Here is a 17,520-nt window from a genome sequence, read left to right as displayed (position 1 = left end):
TGTTTATGGTTTTTGCATCTATATTCATGAGGGATACTGATCTGTAGTGTTCTTTTTTTTTGAACTATCCTTGTCTGATTTTGGTATAAAGGTAACACTGGTCTTATGAGTTGGAAAATATTTCCTCTTCTTCTATTTTCCAAAATATGGTGAGGAATTGGTGTTAATTCTTTATTAAATGTTTGGTAGCATTATCCCATGAAATCATCTGGGCCTAAAGGTTTCTTTATTGGGAGATTTTAAATAATTAATTCAATTTTCTTAATAGTTACAGGCTATTTACATTATCTATTAGAAATTGGGTGAGTTGTGATTTTTGATGAAGCAGACCATTATCTAAGTTGTAAAGTTTATGTATGTAGAATTGCGTGTAGTATTTCCTTCCTTATCTTTTTGATATTTGCAGGGTCTGTAGTGATAGCTCCTATTTTATTCCTGCTATCAGTTATCTCAGCCTTCTCTCTAGCTACAGATTTATTAATTTTATTTATATTTTCAAAGAACCAGTACTCTCGATTGCTTTTGCATTTTCAAGTTCATCAGTTTCTGCTCTTATCTTTTAATTTCTTCCTTCTGCTTGTTTTTTTGTTGTTGTTGTTGTGGTTTGCTTGCTCGCTTTTGCTTTGTTTTACTTGCTTTTCTTTTTCTAGGTTTGTGAGATGAGAGCTTAGGTTTTTTTGAGACTTGTCTTCTTTTCTAAAATATGCATTTTTAGTGCTATAAATTTTCCTCTTAATACTGCTTTAGCTATGTCCCTTGAGTTTTTATATGTTGTATTTTTTCTTCATTCAGTTCCATGTATTTTTAAAATTTCCCTTGAAACTTCCTTTTTGACTCATGAGTACTAGAAGCATGTTGTTCAGTTTTCATATTTGGAGGTTTTTCTGTTATCTTTGTTATTAATATCTAATTTGATTCCATTTTGATTGGAGAACACTCTGTATGATTTAAATTCTTTAAATTTGCTAAGACTTCCTTTATGGCCCAAGGTATGGCCTATCTTGATACATATTTCATAGGGACTTAAAAAGTACATGTATTCTCTGTTGAGTATTCTACGAATGTCAATGACATCTTGTTGGTTTGATGATGTTGAGTTCTTCTATATCCATGCTAATTTTCTATTTGGTTATTCTATCAATTGTTAAGAGAGGAGTATTGAGATCTCCAACTATAATTGTGGATTTGTTTATTTCTACTTTTAGTTCTATCAGTTTGCTTTCCATATTTTGCAGCTTTCTAATTTTTCATTTGTTTCAGGCTTGTTTGTAATTGCTACTCAAGCATTTTTATCATGGCTGTTTTAAAATTTTTGGCAGCTAATTCTAACATCTCTGTCACCTTGATGTTGGCATATATTGTCTTTTTTAATTCATTTTTAGAATTTTTAAATTTTTTTAGCAGAGATGCCCGGGCTGGTCTGGAGCTCCTGGTCTGAAATGATCCTCTCACCCCAGCCTCCCAATGCTCTGGGATAACAGGCATGAGCCCAAACACCCAGCTTTGTATTAATTCATCTTAAAATCTTCCTCATTCTTTGTGTGATGAGTGGTTATCTACTGAAACCCAGATGTTTTCATATTATTTAATCCTTCTCTTTTATTGGCTTTCTCTGACCCCACTTCAGCAGCAGAAGGGAGAGGCTTCACCTTAACACCATGTGGGGCTAGAAGTGTAGGTTTCCCACTGGAAACCTTTGCGTGGGCTCCTGAGGACTGCTGGGTGGGTGGGTAGGAGTCCTGGCTCTCCATATGGTCTCCACCGACACCACAGTGGGTGGTGGCCTTGTCACCGTGTGGTGGCCACAGTCCTAACTTTCCACTAGGCTGTGTCTGACACCACTCAGGTGGGGAGAGAGAGGGGTGACCAGTGGCTACCACAGGTGGGGAGAGAGAGGGGTGACCAGTGGCTACCAGATGTGGGTGGGATTCTGGGCCCCCCTCATTGTCTGGCACCCAATTTGTATGGAGCACCTAGTTCTATGTTTTCAGAGCAAGCTCTGGGGAAACTGCCCTCTACCAAGGTCTCTGGCCCTCCTCCCTACACGCATGTGTCCAGAAGAAGGTCATTCTGATAACGTGTACAGTTCAGCACATGTACCTGCTTCTGGAAATTCAGAGACTACATTAGGAAGACTAAATTCAAAGATGCTTAGAAAGAATTCATACTTTGTTCATTTCAAGAGCATCTATATACTTCACAGACAACAGCTGCTGCATACCGGTGTTGTCAGACCCCTGGCACTCTGGGGTCCCAGGGCCACAGGCTGTGAATGATTAGACTGTGGCCTACTGCCAGACCCTGTGTTTTTATTGCCCTAACATTCCAAAGTCAGAAATGAGTACAATGTTAAAGAAAATGCGTAGGATGGGTCCATTAAGAAATTATGGCTGGGTGCAGTGACTCACACCTGTAATCCTAACACTTTGGGAGGATCCCTTGAACTCAGGAGTTCTAACCAGTCTGGGCAACATAGGGAGACCCCATCTTTACAAAAAAATAAAAGAAATAAAAATTAGAAATTAAAAAAAAGAAAAGAAATTATACGAATCCAGGTTAAAATGATGTCATTCCATTTGAATTTTAGGGCAATTATTTTGCAAACTCTAAATTATCCTAAAAAATTAAAGCAGCATAATGCCTTCAGGGTTTTTCTTTCTTCTTTTTTTTTTTTTTTTTTTTTTTTTTTTGAGACGGAGTCTCGCTCTGTAGCCCAGGCTGGAGTGCAGTGGCCGGATCTCAGCTCACTGCAAGCTCCGCCTCCCGGGTTCACGCCATTCTCCGGCCTCAGCCTCCCGAGTAGCTGGGACTACAGGCGCCCGCCACCTCGCCCGGCTATTTTTTTGTATTTCTTAGTAGAGACGGGGTTTCACCGTGTTAGCCAGGATGGTCTCGATCTCCTGACCTTGTGATCCGCCCATCTCGGCCTCCCAAAGTGCTGGGATTACAGGCTTGAGCCACCGCGCCCGGCTGGTTTTTCTTTCTTCTAAGAAATGAATTTGGTTACACGGGTCCCTGAGAGGGACGGCCTAGAGGTGACAGTGTGGGAAACTCTGCATGTAATTCTGGACGCACAGGGCTCATCATTTCAGTTGACTTCGATTCATATTTGTCAGAAGGCCTCTGAGCACGTTCCATTTGCCCTGCATTCCCGTCACCCCCTGCAGAGATGGGCACTGCAGCCAGCAGGCAGCAATGGCATCCGACATCCAGGACCCCCGTCTCCAACAGCGAAGCCTCCAAGCCGGGATTCTGTAGTGCCCCGCACAACAAGACTGCCTGGGAGCCCTCCATGTCCTGGTGCTCGGCCCCATGGGCGAGGGGCTCAGGCAGAATCCCCGGGCGGAAGTGGGCAGTAGTGACTTCACGGTCCCTGCCCCGGCCCTGTGACCCCAATGCACTGCCCAGACCCCCCGGTGACCCCGAGGTGCTGCCTAGGCTGAGCACTCCCCACCTGGACCTTGCCTTACTCCCTCCCACCAGCACTGTTAGAAATGCAGTGTGGGGCCCCCAGGACTCGCTGGGCTGAATCTGTGTTCAGCAGATGCTCAGGGCTCCTGTGCACTTCATTTCAGGGTCCTCTAGATTTAAGGGCTTATATTTATGAATTCCTCCATAGAGACAAAAAATCCTAAAGGGCCCTCCATGCCACTGCCCTCTGGGGATCTAAGAGGATATTGCTGCTCTGAGTGAATCTGGGAGACAGAGGAGCCCCCGGGGACCCCTGTGTTCCCTGCTGACCCAGCTCCAGCTGCAAGGCTCACCCTTCCACTGGGCGACCCAGAATCGGGCCGGCCGCAGCTGGGGACCCAGGGAGCCGATCACCCCTCACTCGCCTGCCTCACACCCTCCCAGGCCAGGGATGCGGCCCCAGCAGGCTCAGCCCAAGGTCGTGGACACAGTGGGTTCAGGCCGGCTCTGCTTTGACCTCGATCTCTCTCCTGAAGGAGAGGAGGGAAGGGGCAGGGCCTGTGAGTGCTGCTCACCCGGGAACGTGCCCTCACCGCAATCAGAGCAGACAAAGCTGAAGCCAAGGGCGTCCCAAGAGCAGCGGGGTGAGGAACGCAGGCCTGGCCCACCCCAGGGGCAATAGCCGGGCTGCACTGGGCCCCTGGTGTTTGGTGAGGCGATGGCCAGCGCTGATAACTCGGCCCTGGACTCTCCCTGGAATCCTTCGCCTGCCATGCCTTTGACCTCTGGCAGAGGAAACTATAAAGCCGAGGCGGGTGTCTGGTCTCAGTCAGGGCGTAGGGGGTGCAAGGAGCAGGCGGGAGGCTCCCAGGCCAGGGACGATGGCGGCACTGCAGGAGAAGAAGACGTGCGGACAGCGCATGGAGGAGTTCCAGCACTACTGCTGGAATCCGGACACGGGGCAGATGCTGGGTCGCACCCTGTCCCGGTGGGGTACGTGAAGGGGGTGGGCCGGTTGGGTGCATGGAGGGGGCTGCTCTGAGAACGTGGCCTCCAGGTGAGCTCAGGAGGAGGGGAGCAGAGGGCCCCTGACAGTGAGACCCAGATGCTGCCCGGATGGCATGGATGGGCTTTGGCCAGGGCCTCACTGGCCTCCCAGGGAAAGTGAGGGTCCCCAGAGCATCCTGAAGGCTGAGTTGACCTGGAGCCCCGACTGCAGAACGCCAGTGGAGGGCATCCACAGACTGGCCCCAAATTCCAGCCATATGCCTGACAACAGCATTTTAAAAGTATGTTTCCAGTGAATCATTTTTAAAAGAATGTGAAAGGTGGCCATGGCGATTCCTTGGTCACACAGATTCACTCAATAACCTGAATACGGGGCTCTGCCGAGATGCAGCTGCCAGCCCCTCTTTCTGGGACACCTGCTGGCATCCAGATGCGGAGGTGGGGAGTAAACCAGGCCTGCCTCAGCCTGTAGCACCTGTGCCTTGTGTGAGGTCCGCCCTGCAGGGTCCTGTCCCTGTGGCTGTGCAGAGGTGCGGGCGGCCTGGCCCTCCTGGGAGGAAAGCAGATGCCTGGGCCTCCAAGGCCACACAGGCGGTGGAAGCATCTGCCTCTACATCAGGACTACCACACCCGTTCCGGGAAATGCCCTCACCCCTCACGGGAGAGTCTGGAGGAAGCACCTGCCCGCTCCCACCTCCCCTGGTGACCCCTGAGCCTCAGATGCAGCTGCACTGTCTGGCCAGGTGCTAGCCCTGGCTCCCAGGGAAGGTTGGGCCCTCCTCAGTCCCCATGGTACCTGGCTCTGGGGGTCCCAGCGCCGAGGTGGGAATGCAGAGCCCCAGGCCTGTCCCACCTGTACGTGTAGCTGAGAGGTAGCAGGAACACCCGCGACACACCGCCAAGCCCCTCACACTCACCGCAGTGCTGGTGAAGGCCGCGGCCCTCGCTGGAGGCTCCGCAGTATCAAGGGGCACCAGAGCCCACTGGAGCCACAGTGCATTTGAAGTAGAACAAATACCCCGTTCTTGAAGACGAAGGGACCGGGGGCGGGGGTGGAGGCGGAAGGGCCTCCTGGGCCAGGCGGGGCAGCAGAGCAGGAGACCAGGTTGGGGAGGGAGCTGAGGGTGGGGACTGGGCCGGGGGCTGCCGGCCAGGCCCTTGGAAGCCCCATCTTCTGAGCCATTCTAGATGCTAAGACTCCCACGTGCCGCCTCCTGGCTGCAGGACCACAGAGAACCTTCCGGAATGGTCTCACTGCCTGGTTGGTAGACGTGGCCTCTGTTTAAGTATAAGAAAGTCTTAGGGCCCCGGGAAAACACAATTCAAGTGAAATGACAAAAACAAAAGGAATAGGACACGTTATGTTTACTAATGGGAGGACAAGTGCAGGTGTGAGAGAAGCAGAGTGAGCAGCATCTGGCCGGCCCCGGGAGCTGGTGGGAATGGGACTCTCACCTCCCAACCCCTCCCCTGTGCACTGCAGTGTGCCCTGAACACCGTGGTGCAAGCGGGGGCCCAGGAAGTCCAGGACGCACAGCCCACTTGAGCCTGGGCCCAGCCTGGCCAACCTCGGGCTCCTAGCTGGGAGGCAGGGCTGAGCCACCTGGTGGAGCTGAGAATCGCCATGAAGCGGGTCGGCAGCCACTGGGGAGACACGCACCGCCCACGTCTCCACTGTGCACCACAGGCCCCAGGGTAGCCCCACAGGACCCGCAGCGGGGAAACGGAGACCTCTGCCTTCACGGCGTAGGTCCCTGGGGGGCAGGCGGCCAAGTCAAATAGAAGCCACAGCAGGAGTGACCTGAGAACACTGAGGCAGAGACCTGCAGGGCCAGCACCAGGGAGGTGCCAGGCATGATCCAGTGAGAGAACAGAACCCTCTCCACCACCACTGGTCCCACGTTGCTGAAGCTGGAAACTCGAAACTGGAGACTGAAGCCAAGCTGCTGGTGGCCACAGGCCCCTGCCACACGAGAATGCTGCTACCAGGGACGCCCGGCAGGGAAAGGAGGGACTCAAAGTGGATGCCAGGTGAGCAAGACCCAGCCCTGAGCCCAGCCGGTGCTGAAGGGACCTGGCTCAGAGACCTGCGCTGTCTCAGCTCACAGGAGGGGCCCCCCCAGAAAAGGACACACGGTCCGCAGGCCACAGCCTCTCATCACAGCTCAGAGCTCCGGCCTCTTGGCCCCACTCTCCCTTGCTTCTCTCTGATTTGGTCCCGCTCTTTGGTTGTGTTTTGGGTCACTGGAGAACAGCTCACTAAGCAGAATCCATGTCACATCACCGGAGAGGAGGAGGAGGCCCAGTTCATTACAGACTCTTCCCAGAAAGAGAAAAGCCGTGGCAAACACACAGCCGTCTTCTTCCTGGCGGTGTCTCCGTGCAAATGCCTGCGGCGATCCACACAGGCGAATTTACAGAGACAAGACAGCATCCAGGAGCCGCCTGTGTCCAGGAGCCGCCCATGGCCGCGGGGACGGTGACCTCCGTTAGGCTCTGATTCTGAGGGGAAGCTCACAGGAGGGTCTCAGAAGCAGATGAGATGAAGCCACACCCTGAGTGGCCAGTGCCCGTGGATACCCCTGCTTCTGAGAAGAGCCATCTCCAGGGCCTCCCTTCCTCTTCCTGATGTCCTTGTGGAAGCAGGGCCGGCCATGCGCTTCCAGGCCACACTACAGGTCACCATGGGCAGGACCTCACCTCTCTGCCTCAGTTTCCCTTTCTGTGATGGGGAGAACCAGAACTCCCCTCTCAGAGGGCCCTTGGCTCCTGCTGGAGCTGGGATGGTGGCGCAGCCTTGGACACATCTCGAACAGCAGCTGGAGTGAAGTCAGCTGGGTGCAAGGGCCTCGGGTCGCAGGATTCTGCCTACGTGGACATCGAGACAGGCAAACGCAGAGGCAGAACGTGGCCGGTGGTGCAGGGCTGGGAGGGGAGTGCAGCGACGGTGGGGACGGGGTTTCTGTTTTAGGGGAAGAGAATGTTCTGGAACTAGGTAGGGAAGATGGTCACGCTACATCATGGACGCGCTCAAGGCCATCGAATTGTGCGTGTTAAAATGGCTGACGTGGTAAATTTTGTGCCTGCCTTGTGTCGCAGTGTGGATCAGCCTGTACTACGTGGCCTTCTACGTGGTGATGACTGGGCTCTTCGCCCTGTGCCTCTACGTGCTGATGCAGACGGTTGACCCGTACACGCCCGACTACCAAGACCAGCTACGGTCACCAGGTAAGTGCCGGAGATGCTGCCCCCATGCCATGTGACGGGCTAGGCTGCTGCCTCCTGGGCTCTGGAGATGCCCAGGGGGACCCGTGCCTTTCCCAGAAATGAAGCCCAGAGAGGCCAGCCCGGCAGCCCCAGGGTGAGCCACACACCCCAGCAGGTGCCCCCGAGGGCGGCCCCCAGCCCCCGAACTAGCTTTAAGAGCAGCCCCAAGGCCTAAGTGGCCCCTTAGTTTCTTTCCATGAGGAAAATGACCCCAAATTATAAAATCTGACTTTGGCTTTAGTTTTAATTATGAAACAGAAGGGTTTTGTTATAGAGACAAGTTTTTCCATCCACTTACTTCCTACGCTCGGATATGCACATGGAATGTTTCTGCAAGGATGTACAGGAAACGGTTTCCAAGGCGCACACCTGGGAGACCAGCAGAAAAGAGCCCGCTGGTCACCTACACATCAGCAGGGTGCAAAAACAGAGGAATAGGCATCCGAGTTGTCAGAGGCCACAGAACAGACGTCCCCGTCAGTGTGCAGAGCAAGTGCAGAACCTCCTTTTCCCTTAGACCCTGCTGAAGGCTTTTGTTTTAAACCATGTATAGATGTTATTCTAACAACATCCACAAAACAGCAACACCTAGCCTCAAATATAAAGCCAGCAGCATCCACAGGGGATCGGCTAAGCAAACTGCAGGCTTCACACAATGAAACCGCATTTATGGAAAGAATGAGGTGAGTTGACGCAAAATGACAGAAAAAGAGGCTCCCAATCGCATGGGAAGTGGAAGTGTGTAGCGTGCGTGGCCACTGGGAAGCGAGTGGCGTGTGGATGGTGGGCTGGTCCTAAGGACCTGAAGCAAACACACGTTTCTGCATCTTCTGTGTTTCCACAGAAACAGGATAGTGTGTAAAGGATGCACATTTGACAGTTCACGTTGGGAAAGTCGACGGGTCTGGGTTTAACTCCCTGCTGTGTGCATCCTGATATTCAGTTTTACAATTAACACGTTGTTAGACCACTTTTGTTCTTAACCAAAACCAGTGAAGACTTTTCTAATGTGTGTTCAAATACAATTTTACATAGAAACCCAGCTGCAGCCTCTGGATTAGTCATCACCTAACAGAGCAGGCACCCAGTGGAGAGAGCCAGCCACCACCCCCCGCCAACCCCACCACAGCAGCCAGCCAGGTTTCAGGGCCTCTCACACCCCAGGCAGAGCCGGGGCAACTCCCAGGAGGGCCCCGGGCCACATTCTAACCGTGCTGTCCTGGGGGTCCTTCCTTCCTGTGCTGCAGACAAGTTTACTCCGAGGAGGCTCCAGGGTTGGGCCACAGCCTCGGGCGTATCCTCAGCCACTTCAGAACTGATGGCTTAAAAGTGGTGAGCATTTGGAGACACTAAACACAAAGGTCTGTCTCTCCAGGGGTAACCTTAAGGCCGGATATTTACGGGGAGAAAGGCCGGGAAATTGTCTACAACGTCTCTGATAACAGAACCTGGGCAGACCTCACACAGACTCTCCACACCTTCCTAGCAGGTAAAGTGTGAAACATCTCCACAGCTGCGACTTTTTTTATAAGAAACTGGCACTCAGGGCTCAAGGCCTTCCCGGGGGACAGCCGGGCATCAGGGCCAGAGCAGGACAGGGCTGGCAGGTGCATCCATCCGCAGGCTACTCTCCAGCAGCCCAGGAGGACAGCATCAACTGCACCTCCGAGCAGTACTTCTTCCAGGAGAGTTTCTCCGCTCCCAACCACACCAAGTTCTCCTGCAAGTTCATGGCAGATATGCTGCAGAACTGCTCAGGCCTGGCGGATCCCAACTTCGGCTTTGAAGAAGGAAAGCCGTGTTTTATTATTAAAATGAACAGGGTGAGTACCGAGGGTCTCCTTCCGGCGCCACTACAACAGTGCGGTCAGGGCCTCTCACTCATCCCCACCACAAGGAGCACATGTGTCCCGACCGGGGCTTGCCCAAGCGGGGACAAGGACTCCGGCCTCACCACCCTGTACCTTGGTTTGGCACACACCTGTCCCGTTTGGCTCTTAGACACAAATTTAAAACCACTCGTCAGACACCAGCACATAGCTGGTCCTCTAAAACACGTGGAAACACGTGAACAGGGGTCTCTGTGAGGCCAGGGCCCCCTTCAGGGCGGCCAGAGATGCCAGGGCCAGGTAAACGGGTCTCAAGTTCTGGAGTCAGGACTGGGAGGGGTTTAGCACCTTCTAAAGCAGAGGCTTCCAACATGGGACCAGGGGCCCCTCGAGGGGTATGGGGAGGTGACCCCTGAGCCAGGCTTGAGCAGGGCAGATCCTGGCCAGGCAGAGGGCTTGGGGCCACCGCTCCATGGACCAATCAGCAGCTCTGTGCTAGGCCTCCGGGCAGCTGCGCTGTTCGTTTCCCACTTAACAGGCTGTACACTTGTGCCCTCCACACCTCACGGGTCCCTCTGTCAGCCAGGGTCTCAGCACTGCTGGCATGGAGGGGCTGTGACGGGGGTCCCAGCAGGGCGTGGTGGCCACTGTGCCCGTCTCATGGCAGCTGCCACCCTTGGAGCACAGCAGGGGATGGCTGGGGCTGGAGAAGCCCAGGGAAGAGGTGTGAGGAAGGGGGCTGAAGGCACGGGTGGACCAGAGAGAGTTTTCCAGAATGGCTGTGCAGAGCAGTGGGCAGACCCAGCCCTGCTGCGAGGCAGGCCGGCCCGTGTTCTGTTTCAGCACTCCACCGTAGACCTGGACACAGTTCGAGAGCTAAGACCACCCCGCCCCAGCTCTGCCACCTGCCAGCCACCTCCTGAAGCCTGGGCCAAGCGGCCTGCTAATGGGTGGGTTGGGGGAGGGCTGTGGCTCCAAGTGATGAGTTAGTGACACCTATGGGGATTCCTCCAAGGGAAGCCGCAAACCAGACCAAGGGTCCTTCTCAGTCCTGGTCAGAAAGCCCAGGCTGGGGCTGGCCAGGTCCCAGCTCCACGGGTGGGTGCCGCTGCACCTCACATGGTGGTGGGGGTGGGGAGCAGACACACTCAAGCTTTTCCCTTCTAGATTGTCAAGTTCCTCCCCAGCAACGGCTCGGCCCCCAGAGTGGACTGCGCCTTCCTGGTGAGTATGGCCGCACGGTGGGCAGGGCTGCCCCAGGAAAGGAGCTTGTCAGGGTCGTGTTGGTTCACGCTGGGCATGGCCCGCCTGGTTCTCTCCAGGAATGTAGGCCTCGGCCCCGTAAGCCAGATGTAAACACCACCGAACCATCAGCACAGCGAGTTCCACCATGGGGGTTAAAAACCCAGCAAGGGAAACACGATGCTGTTTTCTCATCATTTTGCTTCCAAACGCATCTGAGTAGCATATCACCAGCACGTTTCAAAATGCTTGGTGGCCATGTGGAAAGACCAATGTACATCTACCAGTTCTGTTCTTTTTATGTGCTTCTTTACAAAAATATTCCAGCTTGCCAGCAGCTACAGTTGTTTGTGTTTAGTATACAGACTGCTAAGAGTTGGCATTGATCTCAGGCTAATTCCGCTTTTTAAGTCAACATTTTTTAAAACTAAATTTTTTAAATTAAATGTTTTCTAAGGTTTGCTTCCACCATTACACCCAAAGGCAAAGGTTTCACAGCATGGTTCCATTACTGCGTGGAGCCTTCCCACTCGGGTGTCTGAGGGAACCTCACTTCCCTCGAAGCCTCCACTTTCCGTGTGGGCTACGGGGGTTTGCTTTTCCTTTTTCAATTTATTTGAGCCACACCGTGGCTCCTGAGATTCTAACAGATCCAAAGCACCCTTCAGCTGTTTGTTGATGACCCTGAGCTACCCACTGAGTAAGTCTCTGCTTCTGAAATGAGAGGGCCCCAATCTCACAAAAACATGTGTTCACTTGTCCCTCTCACACCAACTTGTAACCCAGTTGTGGCAAAGCAGCACATGCCACTGAACAGTGGCCATCCTCGAGTGTGGACAAGCAAGCAGACTCCCAGCTTCACCCACCTACATCATCCTTCCAACACTTCAAGTTGTTAGAAGCACACATTGAGGGGTCACTGGGCATTTTGCATGCTAACAAATCATATCCTTGCTGAGATCTCAACACTGAGTATAAAGATTGCATCTGATTTATGCTAATTATGCAATAAAGCGTTTATGCAAGCATCTACACAGTGCACATGTGCACACATGCACACAAATGCAACACACAGACGTGGGCACACACCAGCTCCCACCAGACTCAGACAGTGGCCTCTCCTCCCCAGGACCAGCCCCGCGAGCTCGGCCAGCCACTGCAGGTCGAGTACTACCCTCCCAACGGCACCTTCAGTCTGCACTACTTCCCTTATTACGGGAAAAAAGCCCAGGTAGGTTCCTTCCTTTCACGCTTCCCTCACCACAGCTATTGAGTCCTCTCACACTTGGCCAAAGGAAAGCAATAAGCACCTTCATGTATAAAAATGAAACAAAAGTGAACAGTCTGCGTGTTTCCCAAGCCCAGGTTCTTGTATCTACTTGGAAACATTCCTTTCATGCAACATGAAAATACAACTCTAACTGTTCTACCTTTTTTTTTTTTTTTTTTTTTTTTTTTGGAGACAGAATCTTGCTCTGTCATCCAGGGTGGATTGCAGCGGTACAATCTTAGCTCACTACAGCCTCAACCTCCTGGGCTCAAGTGATCCTCCCGCCTCAGCCTCTGGAGTAGCTGGGACCACAGGCACACAACACCATGCCCAGCTAATTTTTGTATTTTTTGTAGAGAAAAGGGTCTCAGTATGTTGCCCAGGGTGGTCTTGAACTCCTGGGCTGAAGCACTCAGCCTGCCTCAGCCTCCCAAAGTGCTAGGATTACAGGCATGAGCCACTGCGCCCAGCCTAATTTTTCTACTTCCCAGATCCTCTAAAACAACTGCATATCCACTTCAGAGACTTTCCTCCACGTCACGTGCTTTTCCTGTTTCATTTTTATGTTCATCATCATAAGAGTTTGTAGCTGAATTTACTCCTGGTATTGTCTGTCCCCTAAAGACCGTTGCTCTCCATTCTTACATGAGGGGATGTTATCTCAGCAAATTCCAGGGCATGCATTCGGTCACGACCAGTCTTACACAAACGAGCTGCTCCTCTGCACCAACCTGACTGTTGACACTTCCCTTGCTTAGTTTTCTCTCCTTAACTTCAGAGATTTTTGAAACACCTGTCCTTTCCTCACTCCCACTTCAGCCTCACTACAGCAACCCTCTGGTGGCCGCGAAGCTCCTCAATGTCCCCTGGAACGCTGAGGTCGCCATTGTGTGCAAGGTCATGGCAGAGCACGTGACCTTCGACAATCCTCACGACCCGTATGAAGGGAAAGTGGAGTTCAAACTCAAGATTGAGAAGTGAAACGGTTTGCGCAGGGGTCCTGGGCACAGCCTGCGGTGTCGCTCATGGACGCCCTCATGGTTGGGCTTCCCTTGCCCCTCAGCTCCCTGCCAAATCATACCCAAAGTGGTTTAGAGCAGCAACGGTGTTGTCAGTGTGGGAACTCCAGAGAAGTGCCCACAGTGAAGGGCCTGCTCGCGAGTATCAGTTCTTCCTTCTTGAATTCTTACAGTTTTTAAATGGAATTTGCTGCTATAAGAATGTCCAGCTAACATGGGAACGCCAAGGCAGCAACTCTAATTTACCAGGTTGTAAAAACAATTCGTCTTCTCCTGTGTAGACATCACTTTCTTATTATAATTTATTTTTCTACACTTCAATATGAACTGCCCACATTAATATAACAACTATTAATGCACTGATATGAAACACGGCTTACACTAATGACATTCTGAATTCTTGCTTTTAAAATTGCAATTCCTATGTTGTAAACATAAAATACATTAAAGTTACTCTTATTGTATGTAAAAAAAAAAATCATGTGTTTCCTGATATGGGAGAAAAATTAAACCAAACACTTCCTTAAAAATCTCATTCTAAAAGTCTCAATTGCAAGTCAGGGAAATTACAAAAACCATGTTGGTGTGGGTTTGTCACCTAAGGATGCTCACAGCTCCGGGAGGCAAACAGTGGGGAGTGAGGGTGTTGGCAACCTGATGGAGTTTAAAACCCAATTAGTTACAAACACACTTCTCGTTCACCAAGAACAAGTCTCTCTTCCAGTTAGCAACTCTAACCCTTTCAGAAAACTGAAATGAGAACATTCTCCCAAACAAGCAAACCTGCTCTTGCTGAAGGCCACGGGCTGCTCACCCAGACGGCGGTGTGAGGCCTGGGACCTAGTTTCACCACTGAAGGCCACGGTTGCTTACCCAAGTGGTGTTGTGCGGCCTGGGCCCCAGTTCCACCACCGAAGGCCACGGGCTTCTCACCCAGACGGCGGTGTGCACCCTGGGTCCAAGTTCCACCACTGAAGGCCACGGGCTGCTCACCCAGACGGCGATGTGTGGCCTGGGTCCCAGTTCCACACGCTCAGTAGCGTGGCTGTTAGTGCCCAAAGGGCCCCAAGCACAGCGACTGACACGTGGAAATCTATCGACCCCCAGTAGATACAAAATCCACGAAAAACGGTGTCTGAAGAAAGATTACAAACCTTGCAGATACGTTGTAAGGTTAACGAAATCAATTTACGGACGGAAGGCGCTGTACCCAGCATCTCCACTGCTTACTCCATCGGTAAAAACTGCTGGCAAAGGTCTCGGCACAGACGTGAGTTTACCTCATGGGACACGTGGCCACACTCACAGTCTGTGCTTCTTGGAGGGAGGGGCTTGTGTGCAGCTGACGCCGCTGGCTGCCACTCAAGCTGGAGACAAGGTGGAAGCACAGCTGCGGCTGGACGTCTGAGGCGGAGGGCGGGACGCCTGAGGCGGAGGGCGGGACGCCTGAGGCGCAGGGCGGGACGTCTGAGGCGCAGGGCGGGACGTCTGAGGCGGAGGGCGGGACGTCTGAGGCGCAGGGCGGGACGTCTGAGGCGCAGGGCGGGACGACTGAGGCCCAGGGCGGCGGTGGCCGGTGGCGCAACACCAGTGCGGAAGACGAGGTACCTGCAGGAGGCGTGGGAGCTTGTGGAATCAGGTCCTGAGCCCAGGACGCTCCATTATGCTGGGCAGTGAAGATTCACAGAGAGGGAAGGAAATTAGGGGCTACGCGCCAAAGACTTAATCTGAGTTTTAATTTTGCCTTTGAGAAGTCAGTGGAGCGCTCTTTCAGGAACCCGGAAGGCAGAAGACAAGTCCTTGACTGACCCGAGGCAGTGCGGGAAAGGGCGGCCGTGCCAGCAAGGTTGTCTGCGAGCCCAGGGTCCTCGAGGACAGCCGCCCCGCTCACTGGGGACACGGGAGGAAGCTGAACCGGGAGGCGGTCATGCTCCCAACTAGGAGTAAAACAGCGCTGCCAGGCACAGAAACGAAGTGGGCGGTGACACCAGAATATTCCAATGAACGCAGCCCTCGACGGTCTTAAGCCTCACATTCAGATCTCAGGTTCATTTTTTGGCACATGGAAAATCAGTTTTCCCGATACCAACACTCAGGCTAATATGTGGGACACCTGGGTCACCTCAGTAAGGTCATGCCATGCTGAAGGTCAGAGGTGACACCACCTCAAAGTGACGGTGGGGCCATGAGAGTTCATCCCACCCGACTGTCAAAGTCCACCCAGCTGGAACCCAACATGCCTGCCACGTGTCCCAGGGCCAACCAGAGCCCCCATCTCCAGGCCCTCACAGAACCCTAGCCTCCACCTCCCTCCCCAGACTCTCTATGGACACCAAAGCCCCCTTCTTTCTTTAGAGGCAGGGTCTCTCTATGCTGCCCAGGCTGGCCTTGAACTCCTGGGCTCCAGCAATCCCACCCACAGGGCACCCCTGTGCCCGATCAGAGCCCCTTCCTGATGAAGCCGGGGGCTGCTCCCGCCCCACCCTTCAGAATCACCAGTCCTAGTTTCAGCCCCAAGGCTTGGAAGGAACCACAGGCACAGGAAGCTCGCCACGGGAAGCCACGGTGCACCAGCAGGTGCTGGCTGCACATGCACCCAGACGGAGCGCTCTGAGGCACGACTGCCCGCTGTTTTATTAAGTTCCACAACCCTTGAGATGCTTAATGTAATTCAAGATTAGGAAAAAATGACTCTTCTAAAACTAGTCTTTTATTGGAATTTTCAGTGATTTAGCCAACTCAAAACACTTAGCTCTCCTTCATACCTTCTATGTCTTTCCAATTTTTTTTGTGGCAAAATACACATAACATAAAATTTACCATCTTAACCACTTTTAATGCACAGTTTGGTGGTGTTGGGCACATTCACAGGGTCCTGCAGCCATCACTGCCATCCACCTCCAGGCCTCTCCATCCTTCCAAAGAGAAGGTCGGTCCCATTCAACACTTATTCCCCACCCCCTCCCTCAGCTCCTGGCAACCGTTCAACTTCCTGTCTCTATGATTCAAAGACTCTAAGTACCTCATATAAGTATTTTATGACTGGCATATTTCACATAGTATAACGTCCTCAAGGGGCATCCATCTTGTAGCATGACAGGATTTCCTTCCAAAGATTTAAGATTTCGCTGTCTGTACAAACCACAGTTTGCTTGTCCACTCATCCATGGATGGACACTTCAGGTGCCTCTGCTGTTCAGCTATCCTAAATAGTGGTACGTGTAGACGTGGGTGTACAAATGTCTCTGGGTATATACCCTAAGCGGAATTGCCGGGCATAGGGTAATTCTGTTTTTAATTCTGTGAAGAACAGACATTTGGTTTTCCATAGTGGCTGTGGCTCTTTACACCACCACCAACAGTGTAACAGGGCTCTCTGCCTTCTTGCCTTCTCCACATCCTCGCCAATGTTTATTTTCTATTTTATAGGTTAATCTATGTTGCCTTCATGATAGTGACATTGAGCCCCTTTCATGTTCTTACAAGCCATTCATAGACTTTTCTTTGGAGAAATGCCTATTCAAGCCCTTGCCTGTTTTTAAATCAGTTTGGTTGGTTGTTGAGTTTTAAGAGTTCTCTATATATCCTGGATATTAATTACCTACCAGATACAGGGGCTGTGCACATTTTCTCCCATTCTGTGCATTGTCTTTCTATGTTGACACTGTCTTCTGATGCAAGAAGGGTTTCTATTTTCATAAAGTCCACATTGTCTATTTTTCCCTGTGCCTTTGGTGTCATATCCAAAAAAATCACTGCCAAATCCAATGCCATGAAGCTTCTGCTCTGTTTTCTTCTTTTGTTTTCTGAGGCAGAGTCTCGCTCTGTCACCCAGGCTGGAGTGCAGTGGCACGATCTCAAATCACTGCAACCTCTGCCTCCCGGATTCAAGCGATTCTCCTGCCTCAGCCTCCCGAGTAGCTGGGATTACAGGTGCGTGCCATCTCACTGGGCTAGTTTTTTGTATTTGTAGTAGAGACGGAGTTTCACCTAGCTTTTACAGTACTAGCTTGACAATACTCACCTCTTACAATACTAGCTTTTATAGGTGCCCACATATTTACCTTTACTGAGATCTTGATTTCTTCCTTTGGCTTCAAGCACGTTGGCCAGGCTGGTCTCAAACTCCTGACCTCAAGTGATCCACCTGCCTCGGCCCCCAAAGTGCTGGGATTACAGGAGTGAGCCACTGCGCTCGGCCACTCTTGTTTTCTTCAGAGAGTTTGACGGTCTTAAGCCTCACATTCAGATCTCAGGTTCATTTTTTTTGCACATGGAAAATCAGTTTTCCAATTACCATTTGTGAAAAGACCACCCTTTCCCCATTGCATGGTCTTGGCTCCCTTGTCAAAAAAATCACTTGACCAAGTATGTGACGGTGTTTGGCAGGACTCTCTATTCTATTCCTTTAGTCTGTAGGTCTTTCTTTATGTCAATACTGCTCTGTTTTGATTATTATAGATTTGTAGTTTTG

At 51.8% G+C, this 17,520-nt stretch overlaps 1 protein-coding gene across 1 annotated transcript; it reads left to right on the top strand.

Moving 5' to 3' along the window:
* The first annotated feature begins 4,209 nt into the window (after positions 1-4,209).
* Positions 4,210-13,524, top strand: ATP4B (ATPase H+/K+ transporting subunit beta). Its single transcript, XM_050767045.1, has 7 exons — positions 4,210-4,404; positions 7,519-7,647; positions 9,062-9,175; positions 9,310-9,509; positions 10,683-10,739; positions 11,887-11,988; positions 12,847-13,524. The coding sequence occupies exons 1-7, from the start codon at positions 4,293-4,295 to the stop codon at positions 13,006-13,008; spliced, it is 876 nt and encodes a 291-aa protein (XP_050623002.1). The 5' UTR covers positions 4,210-4,292; the 3' UTR covers positions 13,009-13,524.
* The last annotated feature ends 3,996 nt before the right edge of the window (positions 13,525-17,520 follow it).

The sequence above is a fragment of the Macaca thibetana genome, chromosome 17 (genome assembly GCF_024542745.1).
Source record: "Macaca thibetana thibetana isolate TM-01 chromosome 17, ASM2454274v1, whole genome shotgun sequence".
In the NCBI taxonomy this organism is placed as follows: Eukaryota; Metazoa; Chordata; class Mammalia; order Primates; family Cercopithecidae; genus Macaca; species Macaca thibetana.
Note: the sequence above shows the minus strand (reverse complement) of the source record. Positions and strands in the feature narration are given on the sequence as shown.